The sequence below is a fragment of the Dasypus novemcinctus genome, chromosome 10, assembly GCF_030445035.2.
Source record: "Dasypus novemcinctus isolate mDasNov1 chromosome 10, mDasNov1.1.hap2, whole genome shotgun sequence".
NCBI classification, from domain to species: Eukaryota; Metazoa; Chordata; class Mammalia; order Cingulata; family Dasypodidae; genus Dasypus; species Dasypus novemcinctus.
Genome location: NC_080682.1, coordinates 15,139,817 through 15,158,044, shown reverse-complemented (window position 1 = coordinate 15,158,044; position 18,228 = coordinate 15,139,817). Strand labels below are relative to the sequence as shown.

Sequence of the window (18,228 nt, the reverse complement as noted above, 5' to 3'; positions counted from 1 at the left end):
AACATAGGGTCCTTATTCTTCAGCACTGACTAGTCCTTGTTTCACAACTCAGAGCTCTAAAGAATGTGCTCTATGCTGGTTAAAGAGAGAAGTTTTCTCTTCCTTTATAAATATGAAGTGAGCATTCTTTCTAAAACTAATATTTAACTGATGATATCCGGCATCTTTAATAGTCAACTCAGATTTACTAGGATATTCCTAAAAGAGTGATGAAAAAGAAATTATGAAATTACACTATATCCCCTCCCCTAATATAAGGGTTAAGGAAATAAGAATAAATAAAACATTACATGAAAGGATCACATCATTAATGACAGCAATCCCATGGTTATGAGACCAGACAGAGAACACTAGATGATTAAGAAAGATTAAGGTTAAGAAACATTTCCTCATCTTTGGAGAATCTGGAGGCCCATGTGGAGAAGGAAGGGCATGTTCAACCTCAAGAACACTGTTCGTTTTCAACTTTCTCTTTTTGCTGTTTGAATGACATGAATCAGGGCAGCCACGTGATATGCTGCCACACAGTCACCCTGATTCTGTGATATTTCTTGTTACTTTAATTATCTTCAGCCTTCAAGCAAGCAATGCTTTGCCTAAAATTATGACTTTCTTAAACTCATACCATTAATATATTTTTATCATCCTTTTTTTTGCCATTTCAGAAAAACATAAATTTAAAATCACATGAAAAAGAAAGCCTTCAATAATAGATAACAGGAAAAGCAATGTGGAAAAGGAATATGTATTCACCCCATGGATTCATTTGACATACTTTTAATGAGTAGTGTGGGTTAGGGGTGGGGACAGATGTCAATTCCTGCCCCAGGGATCTCTGCCCTCAAGATGTTCATGTGTACCTGTGAGACAGAAGGGAAAATAAATAGTTGGAATACAAGAGGACACACTCCAAAACAGAGAGCATGCAGCTGTTAAGAATGACCATAACTACAGTGGTGGGGACCGGGAGGGAGTGAGGGTTCAACAGTGAGCCCCTGATACTAATGACTATGCTTGTGAGCTGATAAACCCAAAATAATAACAAGGCCTAGAGCAACTTTGTGCCTGGGAATTTCCTTCTGTCAGCCTTCATGTTACTCAAATGTGGCCAGTCTCGAAGCCAAACTCAGCATGTAAATGCAATGCCTTCCCCCCAGCGTGGGACATGACACCCGGGGATGAGCCTCCCTGGCACCGAGGGACCACTATCAACTACCAACTGATGATGCAACTGGAAAATGACCTTATACGGAAGGTTCAATGCGGATCAGCAGAATATCCATGTCTACATAAAATACCATGACTTTAAAATGCTGTTTGACCTAAAGTAAGGGGGAAATGGAAAGGAGAAATTAGTTTATATGGCTACGAGTTTCTAAAAAAGAGTCTGGAGGCTGGCAGAAGGTTTGCCCTCATGCACAACTGAGCAGAGTCAGAGAGACAGATAAAGCAGATACAACCCCCAGATATTGGTTCCTTTGAGGGCTAAAGAGACCCATGGGAGTTATGGTCATGGCCGATGGGGTTAACTACCAGGGCAGATGGCCCCTCTTTGGAAATGGTGTTTATGTGTGATGAATCTGGACTCAGATGGGATCTCCCTTCATAAGACTTTCATGCTAATGTGCTGGAGGTGCAGTTAATGTTGGGGTTTAAGATATATTTAGGGGATTTGAATCTCTGGACTGACAATGTGATAGCCAGATCCTGAGCCTCAACAGACTCCAGCACCTACAATCTGATTTATTGGACTTACCACACTCAGCTAAGATGGAGGTGAAGAAGGACAACCACCACACCATGGAGCCTAGAGTGATTACAACTGAAAATGGGAGGATTGCATCCAGCATCCAGGTGGAATCTGAGCCTCCTCTTGACATAAAGGTGCAATGGACACAACCAATCCAGTGTCCACATAGAAGAGGTGGCATTGGATTGGGAAAAGTGGACATAATGGACAAAGGGTATGGGGAAAGGCAGGAAGAGATGAGAGGTGGAGGCGTCTTCGGGACATGGAGCTGCCCTGGATGGTGCTTCAGAGGTAATCACCGGACATTGTAAATCCTCACAGGGCCTACATGATGGAATAGAGGAGAGTATGGGCCATGATGTGAACCAATGTATATGAGGTGCAGAGGTGCCCAAAGATGTACTTACCAAATCCAATGGATGTGTCATGATGATGGGAACGAGTGTTGTTGGGGGGGGGGAGAGGGGGGCTGGGGGGGTGGGGTTGAATGGGACCTCACATATATATTTTTAATGTAATATTATTACAAAGTCAATAAAAAATAAAAAAATTAAAAAAAAAAAAAAAAAGAATGACCATAAGTATGTTTATTAACATGAAAAAGTGTTTATAAAACATTAAGCTTAGAGGCAGGTTACAAAATATATACATCATATGATCGTAATTAGGTGACTTTATAGATAATTTACAAACAAAAGTTTAAAAATCTGTAAAGGGAAATATGCTTGATATGCTTAATTATTTTAGGTACAGTGAGATTGTGGACAATTCTTTACTTCTTTATTATCTTCATTTCCCAATTTTGTTTATCTAGTTAAAAAGGTATTAAAATGCAATATCATGTTGCACTCGAGAGGAGCACAAAATTCAGAGAAGCTGAAGAGGATAAGCACTTAAGTGTTTGGAAACATCAGGAAAGGCTTCCTTCCAAAGGAGAGGAAGCCTAGCATATGCTGAAATTTATAAACAGGCCTCTATGTCATGTCCAATTGGGGTGGAAGAAAGCCAAGCATAAGAGGACTTTGGACTATATACAGAAAGGAGACAGGTTGATTAGCAGCAAGGAAGTAAAATATACATATAAAATCTGAGACCAGCAGAGAGTTTGGAGCAGAGACAAAGAGAAAAACAAAGGAGCCAGAAAAACAGAGTAAGTCCATCGAAACATCTCTACCTATCTCTTCAATGGGCATAAATATTGGGCTGGCCTACCTGGGCGGGTTCTCTGCTGCATTCAATTCTCTAGTCTAGAGTGATGAAGCCAATTCTTGAGTATATGTCGAGGTTAGTAGAAAAGTAAGGAAAAAACAAACCAAAGAGGAATGAAAAGAGGAGAGACGTGAAACAGAAGAGCCATAAGATACAGAAGAGAAAGGAAAGAGACAGCCAGCTATAAACAGATAAAAAGGTACTGCACACAAACACAAATACAATAGCTAATGCTGAGAGAGGACATAGAAGGTTCAAATATGTCATTTCCATGGGAGGAGGCAATGTCCCAAAGTAAGTATTAGATGATCATAGAGCTGCCACATGACTATCATAGGACATTCTTATTGCACTTAGTTTTATACTACATTTTAATCAAGTTGCCTCTTTCTGGCAAGAAACAAAGGTGGGGGAAATCATGCATTACCACTAGGTCAGCATGTTAATTTGTGGAAAGTATACCAGTGAATGTCCTGAGCGATACTGTGCAAGTGATTCAACATTTTCCTCACTATATACTCAGACCATGGTCATTATCACCAACAGTGTTAAAAATCAGATTAATATAAAGATAGAAAGGAACTAGCAAAATGTAAATTTTTCTCACTTTTATTTGAAATTTACTAACCAAATGGCAAATTGTGAGCTCTTGTCTTCCTTTTTTGTTTGCTCACTTTTTTTATTTTTTAAAAGATACTTCAATTACACAAATGTTACAGAGAATATATAGGAGAGTTCCATATGCCCTGCTCCCCACACCTCCCACATTTTCCCACCTTAGTTTTGTCTTCCGTTTGATTTCATCGCACCTTATGTTTGTGTGTGTGTTACTTTTGCTTTAAAGCGATTGTGATTGCTCTAATTTTTTGAAAAAAAAGATAACAACTGGTACCAATAGCCACAAGAAGAACTGTACTATGTACATATTTTACCAGTTACCAGTAGCCACAAGAAGAACTATACTATGTCAACAGATGGACTCTACAAAGAAAGTCTATTCACTGGGTTGCCATTTCCTGTATCATTTCCAGGATTATCCTCATTTCAATGGTATAATCACTTAGCTATTCCATGAGCATTTCCCATTCCCTTTGTACCAAACTCTGTAAACAGCAAAGCTGCGTGTACATTAAGTCATTTTCAGTATAAATTAAAAGGAATGAGATTGGCTGGACTTTTCACTCCTCTTTTTCTAAAAAACACAATTTAACCCAGTAAATATGCATTCTGAAACCAGTCATAATCATCACATAGAGGTATTAATAATCAAGATTCTATTTGAAAGTATGGCCCTTAGTTCAGAACTAAATACTAGATATGAAAACAGAATCTCTTGATGAGTGAAATTTTTATAAAATTTTTCAATGAGACAAAAAAATTACCAATAATCAACAGTAAGAGAAGAGTAATGAGATCACATACATGCAGAAACACGGGACAATCATTTAGATGAATAATTTTTAAGAATTCAAGAAATTCTACTTCTGGGTAATTACTGTACCCCAAACTCCTATCTTTTATCTACTTGGTCTTTGTATTGCTCTTTTGAAGTTCTCTCCCTGTTAAAAACTTTCCATAAGGCAATAGTTTAAACTGGGAAAGAAAACATTGGGTTGTAATAATAAATTGATAGCTATCTTTTAGTGAGCTCTTGCCATATTCCAGGCATTGTTCCAAGGATTTATGGCAATTACCATCTCCATAACACACCCTTTCTATAGGAGACATACATAGTCTCATTATACACTTGAGATAAGGGGAATAAAAAGGATTTAGAGAGATTAAGTAATGCCCCAGAGTCAATGAAGTGGCAAATTGGAGCTTAGAATACAGGGTTTGAGGGTTAGAGGGTCCGGGAACCATTTCCATGGGCTACAACCGCATGTGCTCAAAAAATCACTGCAATGGAATTCTTACCTTTTCTTTGTTTAAAATAACCGTTTGTGGATTGAATTTTTTTTTCATTTTAAAAAAGTAATCCCTTGGTATTCAGAGGATTAAGAGATATTTTCTCTTGTTTTCAACCATCTTCAGTTGTATCTACCATCTGGGCAGTTTAAGGTAATGGTTATGTATGTAGGTTCTGGACTCTTGTTTTCTCATCTGTGATATGGACATACTAGTAGTACTTGCCTCCTGGGGTTTAGCAAATACTAACAGATAACTTATCTCACACACTTAACATAGCAATAAAAATAATACCCAACTGGTGTAGTGCTTATTATGTAAAAGTTGCAATTCTAAGAAGTTTGCACAGAATAAGTCAATAATACTCAAAGCGACCCTAGGAGGAAAGTGCGCTTATTATTCACACTTTCAGATGAGAAACTATGGTAAAGAGAGATTAATAAACTTTCCAAAGATACATGGCCAGTGTCAAGCCAGGATCCAACTGAGAATTCATATCCCTTAACCACAACACAGCATGGCAACTACTGTGCATACAGCAAGTATTTAGTAAATCTTAGCTCTCTAGACAGCCCACCAGAGGTTCACAGAGGACAGGCCTTGTTAACTCGGTTTCCAAATCACTTAGAATTCAGCCTGGTTTACAAAGCCCACAGAACATCAGCAGAAGAAAGGAGCTTAGTCGCTGGTTAGTTGTAGGTACATGGTCAACTCTGCCTCACCAAAGCCGGCCAGGATGACGAACTCTGCAAACATCCACAATGAAGCAGGATGATTGTTGTGGAGGAAATATGGAAGCAGTCAAGAGCCCTATTTTCTTTTCCTGGCTCCACTACACATTATCTGTGTAACCTTGAGCAAGTCATTTAACCTGCCTGAGCTTTAATTTCACATCAATAAACCTAGAGGAATGGGACAGGATGACTGAAAAGATTCTGCAGGCCTGAAATGTCAGAATTCTATGAGTACATTGTCTGATATCAGAAAAAAGGTAAGTCTTCTAATCCAAAGCAGAAGTTCTTGTTGAAATACCAGAGTGAAACACACCTGTATCCTATTCAGACTTCATAACAATGGTAAGATTTTCAGAACTCCTACTTTCTTGATATTGATGAAGTAGAAGTAAATGATTTGGGGAGAAGGGCTCAAAATAAGAGTATTGAATATTGAAGACCAACTTTTAAAGTGTCATGAGTTTTGCAAGGGTCAATTGTGACTGCTGCACATATCCAGTTGTGCTGGTTTATTTCCAACATAATTTCCCTTGGCCACATGGACCCTGAGCTGCTCTAAGCTTTTTAAAGGATAAAAAAAATAGGGACTCTCAAGAACATTTTTCTCAGTTTAACCAGAGAATCAACTTAATGGGCCATATGTGAATTATCCACTCTTCCAGTTATTGACAAATAATTTTAAATATTGGACTGCCTTCCTTGCCATTCGGTTGTATTCTTGACTCTGTATTCATTTTCTATTTGCTGCTGTAACAAAGGACTACAAACTCAGTGGCCTGAAACAACACAAATGTGTTTTTTTACATTTTCATAAATAAGAAGTCTCTCTGATCAAACCACCCTAAGGACATTGTTACCATAGGAACAGCAGGGTTCCCTTCTGGGGGGCTAAGGAGAGAATCCATTTCCTTGCTTTTTCATCTTCTATAGTTGCCCACATTTCTTGGCTCCAGACCCCCTTCCTCCATCTCCATAGCCATCTCTCTGACCCTATTTCCATCATCACAGCTCTTTTCCTGATTCTTCCTTTCTGCCTCTCTGCTCTACTTTTAAAGTCCCTTCAAATTCCATAGGGTCCATTTGAAAAATTCAGCTGAATCTCCCTATTTTAAGGTCAGCTGATTAGCAACATTAATTCCATCTGCAACCTTAATTCATATTTGTTATGTAAACAAGAATATTCACAGGATTCGGAGATTAGGACTTGGACATCTTTAGGAGAATCATTATTCAACCTACATTCCTACTCTCTGTTGTCCTTTAGATGCAATGAAATGGGGAAAGATAAATATATATAAGTACATCACAAAACCAAATAGGAACTGGAAGATAAATTTACCTTCATTTACCCTTCTCAACTTTTCAAACCATAGAGCATACAAGATTACAAAGTCAAATGAGAATTGTGCTTATATTAGCCATCATCACCATTACCCATTTCCCATTATCTGCTCACTTGCCAATGACATTTGACAAGAGTTCTTCAGTTTCTTTTATGGGAAAATGTATTATTTTTGAATGTTTTGCAGTATTTAGGACGTAAGGATGTCATCCAAGCCAACAACCCACCCTGGAAATCTTGAAACTGTCTCCAACCCTTACTCACCAAGCAACTCTATGCCCCAACAACCTGTGAGTTTAATAAATCCAATAAACCAAGCTCAGGGCATCCAGCCTCCTTTTATCACTACTACTGGAATGATCATTAATGGTCAACAGGACCAAGGATATATACAAATGAGAAATTCAGCTCTAGGAACAATAAACACAGACTTTAAAGAAGAAGCCAAGATAGTAGGGGTAAGTTTTCTCACTCTTGGAACTTTAATTTTACATTTGCAAGGTTTTGCTCTCTTAAAATATAGGAGACAAGTTTATGATTATCATGACATATCATCCAATCATTCTACGTTTTAATTCTAAATCTACAATCGACTTTTAGTACAATCTACGGATAGTTATTTCTCACAAATATATGCTTTTTCTGGACTAAAGAAGGTGCAGTAAAGGGTAAAAAGAAGTAAAAGGTGCATCCCCTTTTCGGGGGACTCTCTCTTTGCAGGTAAGAAAATTTTATTACCTGCAATAACAAAAGAACAAGACAAATGAGTACCAAACCATTTAATAAGGAGTGTGACTTCTGTCATAAGATGCATGAGAAATTCAGAAAGTAAAAGGTAGCTTAATTTGAATGGTGTAATGGAGAAGACTCTATGAAGGAGGCAGTACTGAATAGTTAAGGCTGGAGTCAGTTTTCTGCATTCAATTCCCAGACATGCCCCTTAGTCACTGCATGACCTTGGAATCCCATTTCTTTGCCTCTGTGTCTCCATCCAGTTGTTGGGAGTGTTCTATGAAATAATAAATGGAAAGTGACTAGAACAGTACCCATTAATGTCCACTGAGTGCTGTTTCTTCATTGATCTTCTCCCCAAAGCTGGAATTACCCAAGCAGAGATTAGACCGCTGGGATGAGACAGCAATTTGAAGTCAGAGCTAAAGCATTTTTCTCTGAGAATCTTGTAAAGGTTGCCAGGGGATGCTAATGTGTGCTTCAGCACTAGCACTTTCTGAAGAACTCAGCCTGGGCCACCACTAACAAGCCTCCCCAGAAACCTCAAACAAGTCCTTGGTTCCCCAGTTATTAAATCTTAATGGGTCATCTCCTGCTTCAGAGGCCTGCCTAAAAGACACCGGTGAATGTTAGCATAGCTGACAAAAATAAGCAGAGACCTCAGCAATGGCAGTAATGGTTCATGGGCCTGAAAATGAAAAATAATTTTAAATTGACCGTCTTCTTTGTTCAGGCCATCCAGATCATAATCGGATTGATGCACATTGGCTTCGGAGTTGTTTTGGGTTTAATGACTGCCGATCAGAGACCAGTGTTTGTTTTTATCTCCTTTTCTTTTACTGGCGGATATCCATTCTGGGGTGGCATCTCTGTGAGTAGATTTCTATAACATCTCTCTGTCCCAAGTTATAAAGCAGAAATTCCCAGTCTATACACAACCCATTCAGTGATAAGCCCAGCATCTGCTCAGCTTGGAGAAATTAGAAAAATAACAATCTCTGATTGGGCCTAAACAAGGGGGAGCTTTTTTTTTTAATACTTTCTTATACTTTTCATTTTTAAATACTTTAGATTACATAAATGTTACATAAAAAAATACTGGGTTTCTCAAATGCCTTACTTCCTCCCCCTCCCACACTGCCACACATTAACAACATCCTTCACTGTTGTGGTACATTTGTTACAATGGATGAACACATTTTGGAGCATTGCCACTAAGGGTGGATTATAGTTTACATTATAGTTTATACTCTGTCACACTCAATTTTGTAAGTAATTTGTTACCCATTTTAACTTGCAACTTAAACCCATATGCTAAAATTTGCTCGTCAGTAATCAGGAAGGCAAGGTTTTAGTTCTCTATTACATTTTAGAAGGAAATGTTATATGTTGGGTGGACAGCCAAAGGGGGTGATCAGGAACATGATTGAAAATATGCAATTGATCTTGAAAAGAGGCTGAAGAGAAAGTTTGGGAATCATCAGAACAAGAACAGGAGGTAAAACTTACAAGAATACAGGAGTTCTTCATATATGAAAGAAACTAGGGAGGAAAAAAAGTAGAAGTCAGGAACATACCCCTGAGAGCAACTCCAGAAAATTAAGAACTATGAGAAAAATTTCTGAGAGGGAAACTAAATGAATAGATCATCCTTTCAGATAAAGAGAAGAAGTTCTCAGGAACAATGAAAGAACCCACAATATCACAAATAAATTCATCTCTTTCTACAGTTCATTACTTCTGGCTCTCTCTCTATAATGGCATCCAAGGAGTTCTCACCTTGTCTGGTAAGTTAGAATGTTTCTACCTTTTAAGCCCCTTTATTAATCAAGTTTAATTTTTTTCTTAGAGGAGGAAATTTGAGTAGGTGTGTTCAGATATGTAAGGGGGAGCACTTTTCCCAAACATTTGTGAGTTGCCCGCACAGTGTGTAGCACGGAGGGTGACAAAAGTCTACACAATTTGCCACTTAGGAGTGGCAGAGCTCCACCTCCTGACTGGAACTCACAGGGGCAGGGAGGTAGTAAAGATAAATATTCTTTACATTTTAACCTGAAGGTCTTCCTGACTGATTGGGGTCACACTGCATTAGGGGAAAGTCTAAAGAAGAATCCAGGATACAACACCTTATTGGGACTTCAGTAATAAAGTCCGCATTGTTCACTTACCATTTCTGTCTGCCTTGTACTTTTATCCTTGTCTTTGTGTCTCTCTCCTATTCTCATTTACAGTGAGTTCTTGTTTACAATATTTAAATCACCATTAAAAAGAAGCAGCTCCATACATAAAAATTTATAAAATAATCAGGGAGACAGGGCTTTTAATTCTCAATAACAGAACCCCACCTTCTGCAATTTCCTGGTGTACTTCTAAATCAGGATAAGGAAATGATTTGTCAACAACAAGAGGCAGCTATAGCAGAAATGGTTTCAACGGTCAATTTTTCTATCTAATGCAGAACAAGAGGAAAGAATGGGAAAATGGGAACATACAAGAGTGTTGCTCATGCTTTCCCAACCAAACAAAACTAAACTAAAATCAGTGTAATTTCAATTAACCATTCCCATTGTAATCCATAACCAAAATAAAATAGCCTTTTTCTGCATCATTCATGGATCTTTAGCTCAAACTGATATTGCCCAAGAAGACAATCTGTCTATTTAGAAAAGACAGTCACTGAAATCATAGCTAAATCAGGGTTTTTTAGGAGGCTTTTAGAGACCTTCCATAGACGATAGCATGCTGAAGAAGTGAGGCATTACAAAGAACTCTACCTGTGCCATCTCTAGGTTTCCCGGCAAGGCCTCGATTCCACAGCTGTTCTGCATCGTATTGTAGAAACTGGGGAAAGTATTGTGCTTTGTCCATACACACCACCCACAAAAGCCCTAAGATACTTCCTCCTAAATCTGGGGTTCTTTACCAGGTCCCTGGAAAGACTTAAGGGTTTCCATTAATTCCTAAATTTATTGGTAAAAGAAATTGTATATGTATCTTCCCTTTTATAAAATTGGTGGCTATGACAATACCTACAATAGGAGTTGTAAGAGATAAATGAGATCATGTATTCAAATAATTTATCACACTTTTTGCCCCACAAAATGCTCATTAAAACTATGGTTGTGCTCTCTTGCCTTTGCCCTGTCCTGTGCCTGCCGTGATGCTGGTCCCTGTGTCTGTTTCTGCCTTCTGTGCCCTGCCCTCGTCATTTTTCCCCTACCATGATGACAACACAAGTAAAACCTAGGCATTGTAGTCTATAAATCAGCCCACGTTATCAATTTTCAGCCCCGTCCTCTCTACATGGGACCCAAGATCTTTCTCCCATTTATCTTCCCTCCCTACCTTAATAAATTACTGGCCTCATTCAAAATAAAAAAAAAAACAAAAAAAAGTACACTTGCTGTTTCATCACTTTTGAAAAGGGAGTATAACAGTTACTGTGTATGGACTTTAAAACAAATATTATCGATGAGCCTCAAACTCTGGATTATGACCAGTAATCCAAAATACAGATTACTTTGGGAAAGGAAAAAAAACAAAAAACACAAAATCATTTGAACTTCAAAATTTTTTTAAGATTTCAAAGATTTAGAATCATTAAATTTGGTAAATTCTCATTTCATTTAATTTCAATTATATTATATGTGATTCAATTTTCTGGTTGTCACCATTAGACAAAAGGCAGCCTTGGAATGAATATTGTTAGTGCTATCTTTGCCTTAATTGGAGTGATTCTGTTGCTGGTGGATATGAGCATCAATGGGCCCCCCAACCAAGAACACTGGGTACTGGTAAGTGTCCCATTTTCTACAGGTGCCTCCTTTCTTTCTACTCTCATGGATTGCGACTCTTATTACTATACAGCAACTCTAGTGGAAAATCTCTGTTCCTAATCCAGCCCTACCCCAGTCATGTGGTCTATGGGACTACAAAGTAAAGTGAGAGAGTTACCTCAATGGATGGCCTAGGTCAGAAAGGGTGCCCCTTCTTTGCCCATCTCACTATTGAACACACAAACAATAGGGAAGAGTTTGGATAGGCCTCCAAGACTCCTAAAATTAAACAGATATTATTTCCAAATTATTTAAAATTCTGTGTGACCAAGATAGTCAAATTGCTAAATAGTGTTTTTATTTTGGAGTAAGATTGGGAAGAGCAGAAAATGCCACTCACAAGGATGTTTCTTGTTGTTTTTTTAATTATGAAGTCCTAGGAACAGAGAAATTGCAAATGAAGCACATGTCTATTCTATCATTGTATAAGCCAAAGCATGATCTCTGACCGTTATCTTAGGAGGAAATGGATGGTCTGGGGGTCAGAATGCAGATAGGAAGGGGTGGGGGAATAGAGTATGAAATGAAGCTGGATTAGAAGGTACCATTTTGCCTCATGGGCCATACTGAAGTCTTTGGTCTACAATCAGAGACAAGAAGTCGTAAAAGAATTTTATGCACACAATTGGTACAAGCAAATTTGTGTTTTAAAAGTACCACTCTGACCTGAATCTCTGGACTGACCATGTGATAGCCAGGCCCTGAGCCTCAACAGACTTGCAACTCCTACACTCTGGGTTATTGGACTTACCCCACTCGGCTAACATGGAGGTGAAGAAGGTCAACCACCACACCAGGGAGCCAAGAGTGCCTACAACTGAAAGCAGGAGAATTGCATCCAGCATCCAAGTAGAATCTAAGCCCCCTCTTGATATAAATGTGGAGTGGACACAACCATTCTATGGTCCACAGGATGGAGGAATAGAGTATGGATTAGAGTGGACTTACTGATATTCTATTCATGAACTATTGTGATTAGTAATCGAAGAAAATGTGACATTGGTGTGGAGAAAGTGGCCATGGTGGCTGCTGGGGGTAGGGAGTGGGAGGAAGAAATGTGATGTGGGGGCATGTTTGGGGGTTGGAGTTGTCCTGGGTGGTGCTGCAGGGACAGTTACCGGGCATTGTATGTCCTCCCATGGCCCACTGGGTGGACTGTGGGAGAGGGTGGGCTATGGTGTGGACCATTGACCATCAGGTGCAGCAGTGCTCAGACATGTATTCACCAAATGCAATCAATGTCTCATGATAATGGAGGAGGTTGTTGTTATGGGGGGAGGAGTGGGGTGAGGGAGGTGGGTGGTATATTGGGACCTTGTATTTTTTTAATGTAACACTGAAAAATCAAAGACAAAAAATTTTTTTTAAATCACAAAAAATAAAAAAATAAAAGGACTACTCTGCAAAATAGAGTAAAATTTATAAGGAGGAAAGAATAGGTGCATGGATCTCTTGGTAAGTAAGATGGAGTGAAGCAAGAATGCAAAATTCATCTTCTACAATATCAAGAAGAAGAAAAAATTAAAATTACTTAAAACCAGGTTTTAAATTGGCATCCAAGTATAGAAGCAAATAATTCTGTTGTGGATCAAGGTGGAAGGATAAAGTACAGTTCCTGCCTGGCTCTACTTCCCAGAAACTAAACAGGAAAGTAGAAAAGCCAAAAAATACTGAGAATTTCCACTAATGCCCTCCAATCTGGATCTAAGACGACTGAGGTGGAAAGCTGTCCAACCTGAGAAGAGAGGAAGGAAATCCTGAACGGTCACAGCCCCTGTAGGTCACACAAGGACCTCAGGAGAAAAAGAAAAGACCAGTAAAATGACTTTCCAGTGCACTTTTCTAACATGGGACCAGGGCTGGCAGGGCAAAACTCTTCCTCTAAAAGTTGTGGATTTGGTTTCAGGTGGGTCTGGGGGATGAATGAGGGACCACCGCAGAAGCTGACCTCTATTTTGGCTCTCTGGGTAGCACAGCTTTCAGCCTCCTACCTGCATCCACCTGGACATCTAGAACTTGACAGCTCAGCATAGATTCTGGCCTTGGTTCCAGCTCTCTCTGTAGCAGGGGTCCTTGGCCTCACACCAGCATGTGCCAACACTTAAAAACCCAGTGCTCTTTTGTATTAGTTGAGTTACTTCAGTCTCTTTCTGGGGTACTTTAGTCTGGCTGATCCCTAAGAGCTCAGGACAGACACTAGCCTCTGTGTCTCTCAGAAAAAGATGTAGGTGGCCTCATACCTACATCTACAGAGACATGAAGAGCCAGTGTACCTGTACTGCCTTTTCTGTCTGTTGTTTTTGCTTGTTTTTGTTTGTTTGTTTGTTTTGGTTGGTTGTTCTTTTCTTTCTCTGACAGTTCCTTGAATGATGAGCAGTGACGCTGGCCTAGGTTTTGGTCTTGAAAGCAGCAGGTTCTGGCTTCCTACCAGCACAAAACAAGAGACTTAGAGGCGGTGCTTGATGACCAAAGATGAGAGACACATAAAATAAGAGTGCTAATCAATTCATTTTTCATAATAAGCATCCATTTAATATTGTCTAAAATGGCAACCTTTTGGTGTGAAAATGACTTCAACTTCATGGATTTCACAAACTTTTCCTTTCAAGTGAACTGCATAAAAACTAATCTTTCTTTTAATGAAGAAACTTCTGAAGTTCAGAAATTCCTTTAATCTGACTTAACTTCATTAAAATTTAAATAAAGATATTTTTATTTCAAAATAGGACGCATACTATGACTTTGATATTAAGGAGAGCTTTATCTTTCTTTCTCAATCCCTCCTGCTTTACAGTCTTGCACTCCCTTCCTTTGTTCTTTACCTCTCTTGCTGGCTTTTTATGCATCTACTTCCCTATACATAGGGAGATAGAATAATAGAAATCAAATGTTATTTCTAAGCACTTTTGAGATAATTGTTCTCTTTTCTGAACTGCTGGGTTTTTAATATGCATTTAATATTTTTATAAAAACAAGAAAATACAATGAATAAATCTACTTCCTTTTAAAAAGTTGGTAAATGAAATAGCCTGCTTGCCAAAAGCCTTACAGCAATTTTTCTGAAACCCAAAATAAATTCACATTTCCTTTAAATAAGCAGCCCCTCATGATAATAATGGAGTTTTTTGAGTATAAACAGTAGCACATTTGATCAGTCAATAACTTTTTAAATTCTGTGTAAGGCCTCCTAATTAGCCAAAATTTCAGGATATTTATTCCTGATTTCAGCTTTCTGGGAAAGGAATTTCAGCCATACTGATGATCTTCTCACTCTTGGAGTTCTGTATAACTTGTACCACAGCCCATTTTGCCAACCTAGAAAACATGAACACCAACAGGGTAAGTTGGGTCTCTTCTCTGTAAAATAATCTGGACACATGTTGGATTAAAAACATACTTAAGTGTTTGCTAAATTCCACTGTGGGCTTGCTGGAGCACACTTTGTACATGATCTGTCAGGACCAAGGTGATTGAACAAGATTGTAGTAACAATATTACTTATTATTTTTAATTAATTAGTTTTTTTAAGTGTTTTATCCACCCTCCTGAAAGAATCCCTTGTCTGTTTGCTCGTTGTTTGCTTGTTTTGTGCTCATTGTTTGCTATTCATTGTCTGCTTGCTGTTTGTTTCCTTTAAGAGGCACCGGGAACTGAAACTGGGACCTCCACTGTGGGAAGAGGGAGATCAATTGCTTGACCCACATCCACTCCCTAATTTATTTTTTTATTGTAGTACCAGATATATCATAAATTTTGACATTTTAAACATTTTTAGGTATACAATTCAGTGGTAAAATTACATTTACAATATGACCATCCATTAAAAAAAGTTCTTATCACTCAAAAGAGAAACGATATAGCGATAACTCCCTATCCACCATCTCCATAATCTCATAAACTCGTCTACTTTTCTTTCTATGAATTGCTTATTCTAGATATTTAACATAACTGGAATCACAATATTTGTCCTTTTGTGTCTAGCTTATTTCATTTAACATGTTTTCAAGGTTCATCAATGTTATAGCATGTATCTGGACATTATTCCTTTTTACACCTGAATAATATTCCATGTTTGTATACACTATATTTTCTTTATCCATTCATCTGTCAATAAATACCTGGGTTTTATCCAGCTTTTATCTATTGTGAAGAATGCTGCTATGAACATTGGTGCACACACATATATATATCTGACTTCCTGCTTCCAATTCTTTTCAGTGTATACCTAGGAGAAGAATTGCTGGGTCATATAATAATTCTAACTTTAACTTTATGAGAAATTGCCAAACTATTTTCCACAGCAGCTCCACCATTTTGCATTCCAACCAAAAACGTGTGAGAGTTCCAATATTTCCACATCCTCTCCAACACTTGTTATTTTCCATTTTTAAAAAGCATATCCATTCTAATGGGTGTGAAATGCTATCTCATTATGCTTTTGATTTGTATTTCCCTGATGACTAATGATGTCAAGGATCCTGTAATGTGCTTATTAGCTATTTATGCTCTTTGTAGAAACATCTATTCAAATCCTTTTCTCATTTTCAATGGGACCATTTGTCTTTTTGTTATTGAGCTGTAAGTGTTCTCTATATATTCTGGGCATTGGACCTTTATCAGATATGTGATTTGCAATGATTTTCTCCCACTCTTTATAATATCTTCTAACTTCCTTGATGATGTCCTTTGATGCACAAAATATTTTAATTTTGATTAATCCCAATTTAGCTATTAAAATCTTTTTGCTGATTATGCTTTTAGCTTCATAGATAATAAGAGTCCATTGTCAAATGCAAGGTTATCAAGATTTTCCCCTATATTTTCTTCTTAGAGTTCTATGGTTTTAGCTCTTACATTTAGGTCACTGATCCATTTTGCAGTAATTTATATGATGTGAGGTAGAGATCCAACTTCATTCTTTTGCATGTGTATATCCAGTTTTCCCAACAGCATTTGTTGAAGTGGCTATTTTCCCCTCATTTAATGAATTTGGTGCCCTTATCAAAAATCAGTTCACATAGACGTGTGGGTTCATTTCTGGACACTCAATTCTATACCATTGGCCTATATGTCTATCTTTAGGCAGTACCACACTATTGTGATCATTATGGGCTTGTATTAAGACTTGAAATAGGAACTGTGAGTCCTCCAACTTTGTTCTTCTTTTTCAAGATTGTTTTGTTGATTAAATACCCTTTGTGATTCCACATGAATTTGATGATTGGATTTCCATAGCTGTAAAAATGCTGCTGGAAATTTGATAGGGATTGCTTTGTATCTGTAAATCACTTTGGGTAACCTGGCATGTTAACAATATTAAACCTTCCAATCCATCAGTACAAGATGTCTTTTATCTATTTAGGTCCTCCTCAGTTTCTTTCAGCAATATTTCATATTTCTCATTGTACAAACCTTTCACATTCATGGTTAAATTTATTGCTATATATTTAATTCCTTTAGATAATATTTTAAATGGAATTGCTTGCTTTTTTCCCTAATATTGCTTATTTTCATTCATTCTTTCCAGAATGTCCTGTTTATTCCAAATATGTATGGTACCAACCCCCTGACTCCAGCATCCTCCTCAGCTCCTCCCAGAAATGCTAGCCAGCCAGCTTAAGACCCTAAGAATTAGTCCAATCCCATGTGGTAAAACTACAGAAACTTCTTAAGAACTAGAAGGTAGATTTTACTGTCCATAATGTTGGCTAATCAGTTAACGACTGTGCTGATAACTATATCTACATGCTGTCTTTCTCCTACATGCCACCATCATGCACTGGCAAATGAGAAGGACCAGAAGACTGAAATGACTCTGCAACTCTCTGAAAATTAGAAAATTTCTGACTCAATGTACATTTCCCTCAATAAAATGCTACAAGGAACATCAACTTTTTTGGTACTTTTAAAAGTTCATTTTGGTTTTACATTGTTAGTAGAGCAGTAAGTCTGTCAAAGCATTGCAAGGCAGACTGATAAAATTCTATTAATGATGATTTTCAGGGTGTCCAAATCACCAAATATCCTTTATTCATCCCCTTCTCTTCCTGTACCAAGTGCAATGCCCAATTGCCCTTTGTGGGGGACGCATTAGTCAGTTCATTAATCTCATCACACATCTTGCTTCCAGGGATCTACAGAGCTTTTCTACTTACAGAGTATTTTCATATACATTCAACTCACTTATGATGGGGCAATAGCAAAATGAGAATGGTGCATTTGAGGAGTTTTTATTTTGTTCTTTTTGGTTTTTTGAAGGGTAGGAAACATGTGCACGCTAAAAGCCATTGGGAAGAACCCAGTGAGAGGGAGAGATTTAATGGAGAGAAGGGATGAAGGGTAGTGTAAGTTTTAAGAGATTTAATAGTGCAGATGGACAGTGTGATGGTTAGACGATGTGACGTTAGACAGTGTGATGGTCAACACGGCCAGGTAATTGTGCCCAGTTGTTTGGTCAAGCAAGCACCAGGGTAATTCTAATACAAGGACATTTATGGACCTGGGTCACAAGTGAGTTTATTGCATAGATGGTAATTACATCTACAATTAACCAAGGAGAAAGCCATCGGCAATGAGTGACATTTTATCCTATCAGTTGAATGCCTTAAAAGGGGAAGTGACTTTAGCACTCAGAGAGAATTTTCCAGGTTGACTTCAGACAACCAACATCCCCTGGGAAGTCATCAAGGGCCTTCATGGGAGACCCTGGTTTGCACA

The 18,228-nt window shown here is 38.1% G+C and overlaps 1 protein-coding gene across 1 annotated transcript; it reads left to right on the top strand.

The window, feature by feature from the left end:
* The first annotated feature begins 2,791 nt into the window (after positions 1-2,791).
* LOC101423309 (membrane-spanning 4-domains subfamily A member 12) lies at positions 2,792-17,396 on the top strand. The gene is made up of 7 exons (XM_058305387.1): positions 2,792-2,900; positions 7,131-7,401; positions 8,409-8,546; positions 9,406-9,462; positions 11,353-11,469; positions 14,740-14,850; positions 17,039-17,396. The coding sequence occupies exons 2-7, from the start codon at positions 7,147-7,149 to the stop codon at positions 17,129-17,131; spliced, it is 771 nt and encodes a 256-aa protein (XP_058161370.1). The 5' UTR covers positions 2,792-2,900; positions 7,131-7,146; the 3' UTR covers positions 17,132-17,396.
* The last annotated feature ends 832 nt before the right edge of the window (positions 17,397-18,228 follow it).

Coding starts and splice junctions, on each gene's coding strand:
- LOC101423309 (XM_058305387.1), top strand. CDS start 7,147: ATGTCATCCAAGCCAACAACCCACCCTGGAAATCTTGAAACTGTCTCC. Junction 9,463..11,352: donor AGGAGTTCTCACCTTGTCTG/GTAAGTTAGAAT, acceptor TGTCACCATTAG/ACAAAAGGCAGCCTTGGAAT. Junction 14,851..17,038: donor AAAACATGAACACCAACAGG/GTAAGTTGGGTC, acceptor CATTCTTTCCAG/AATGTCCTGTTTATTCCAAA.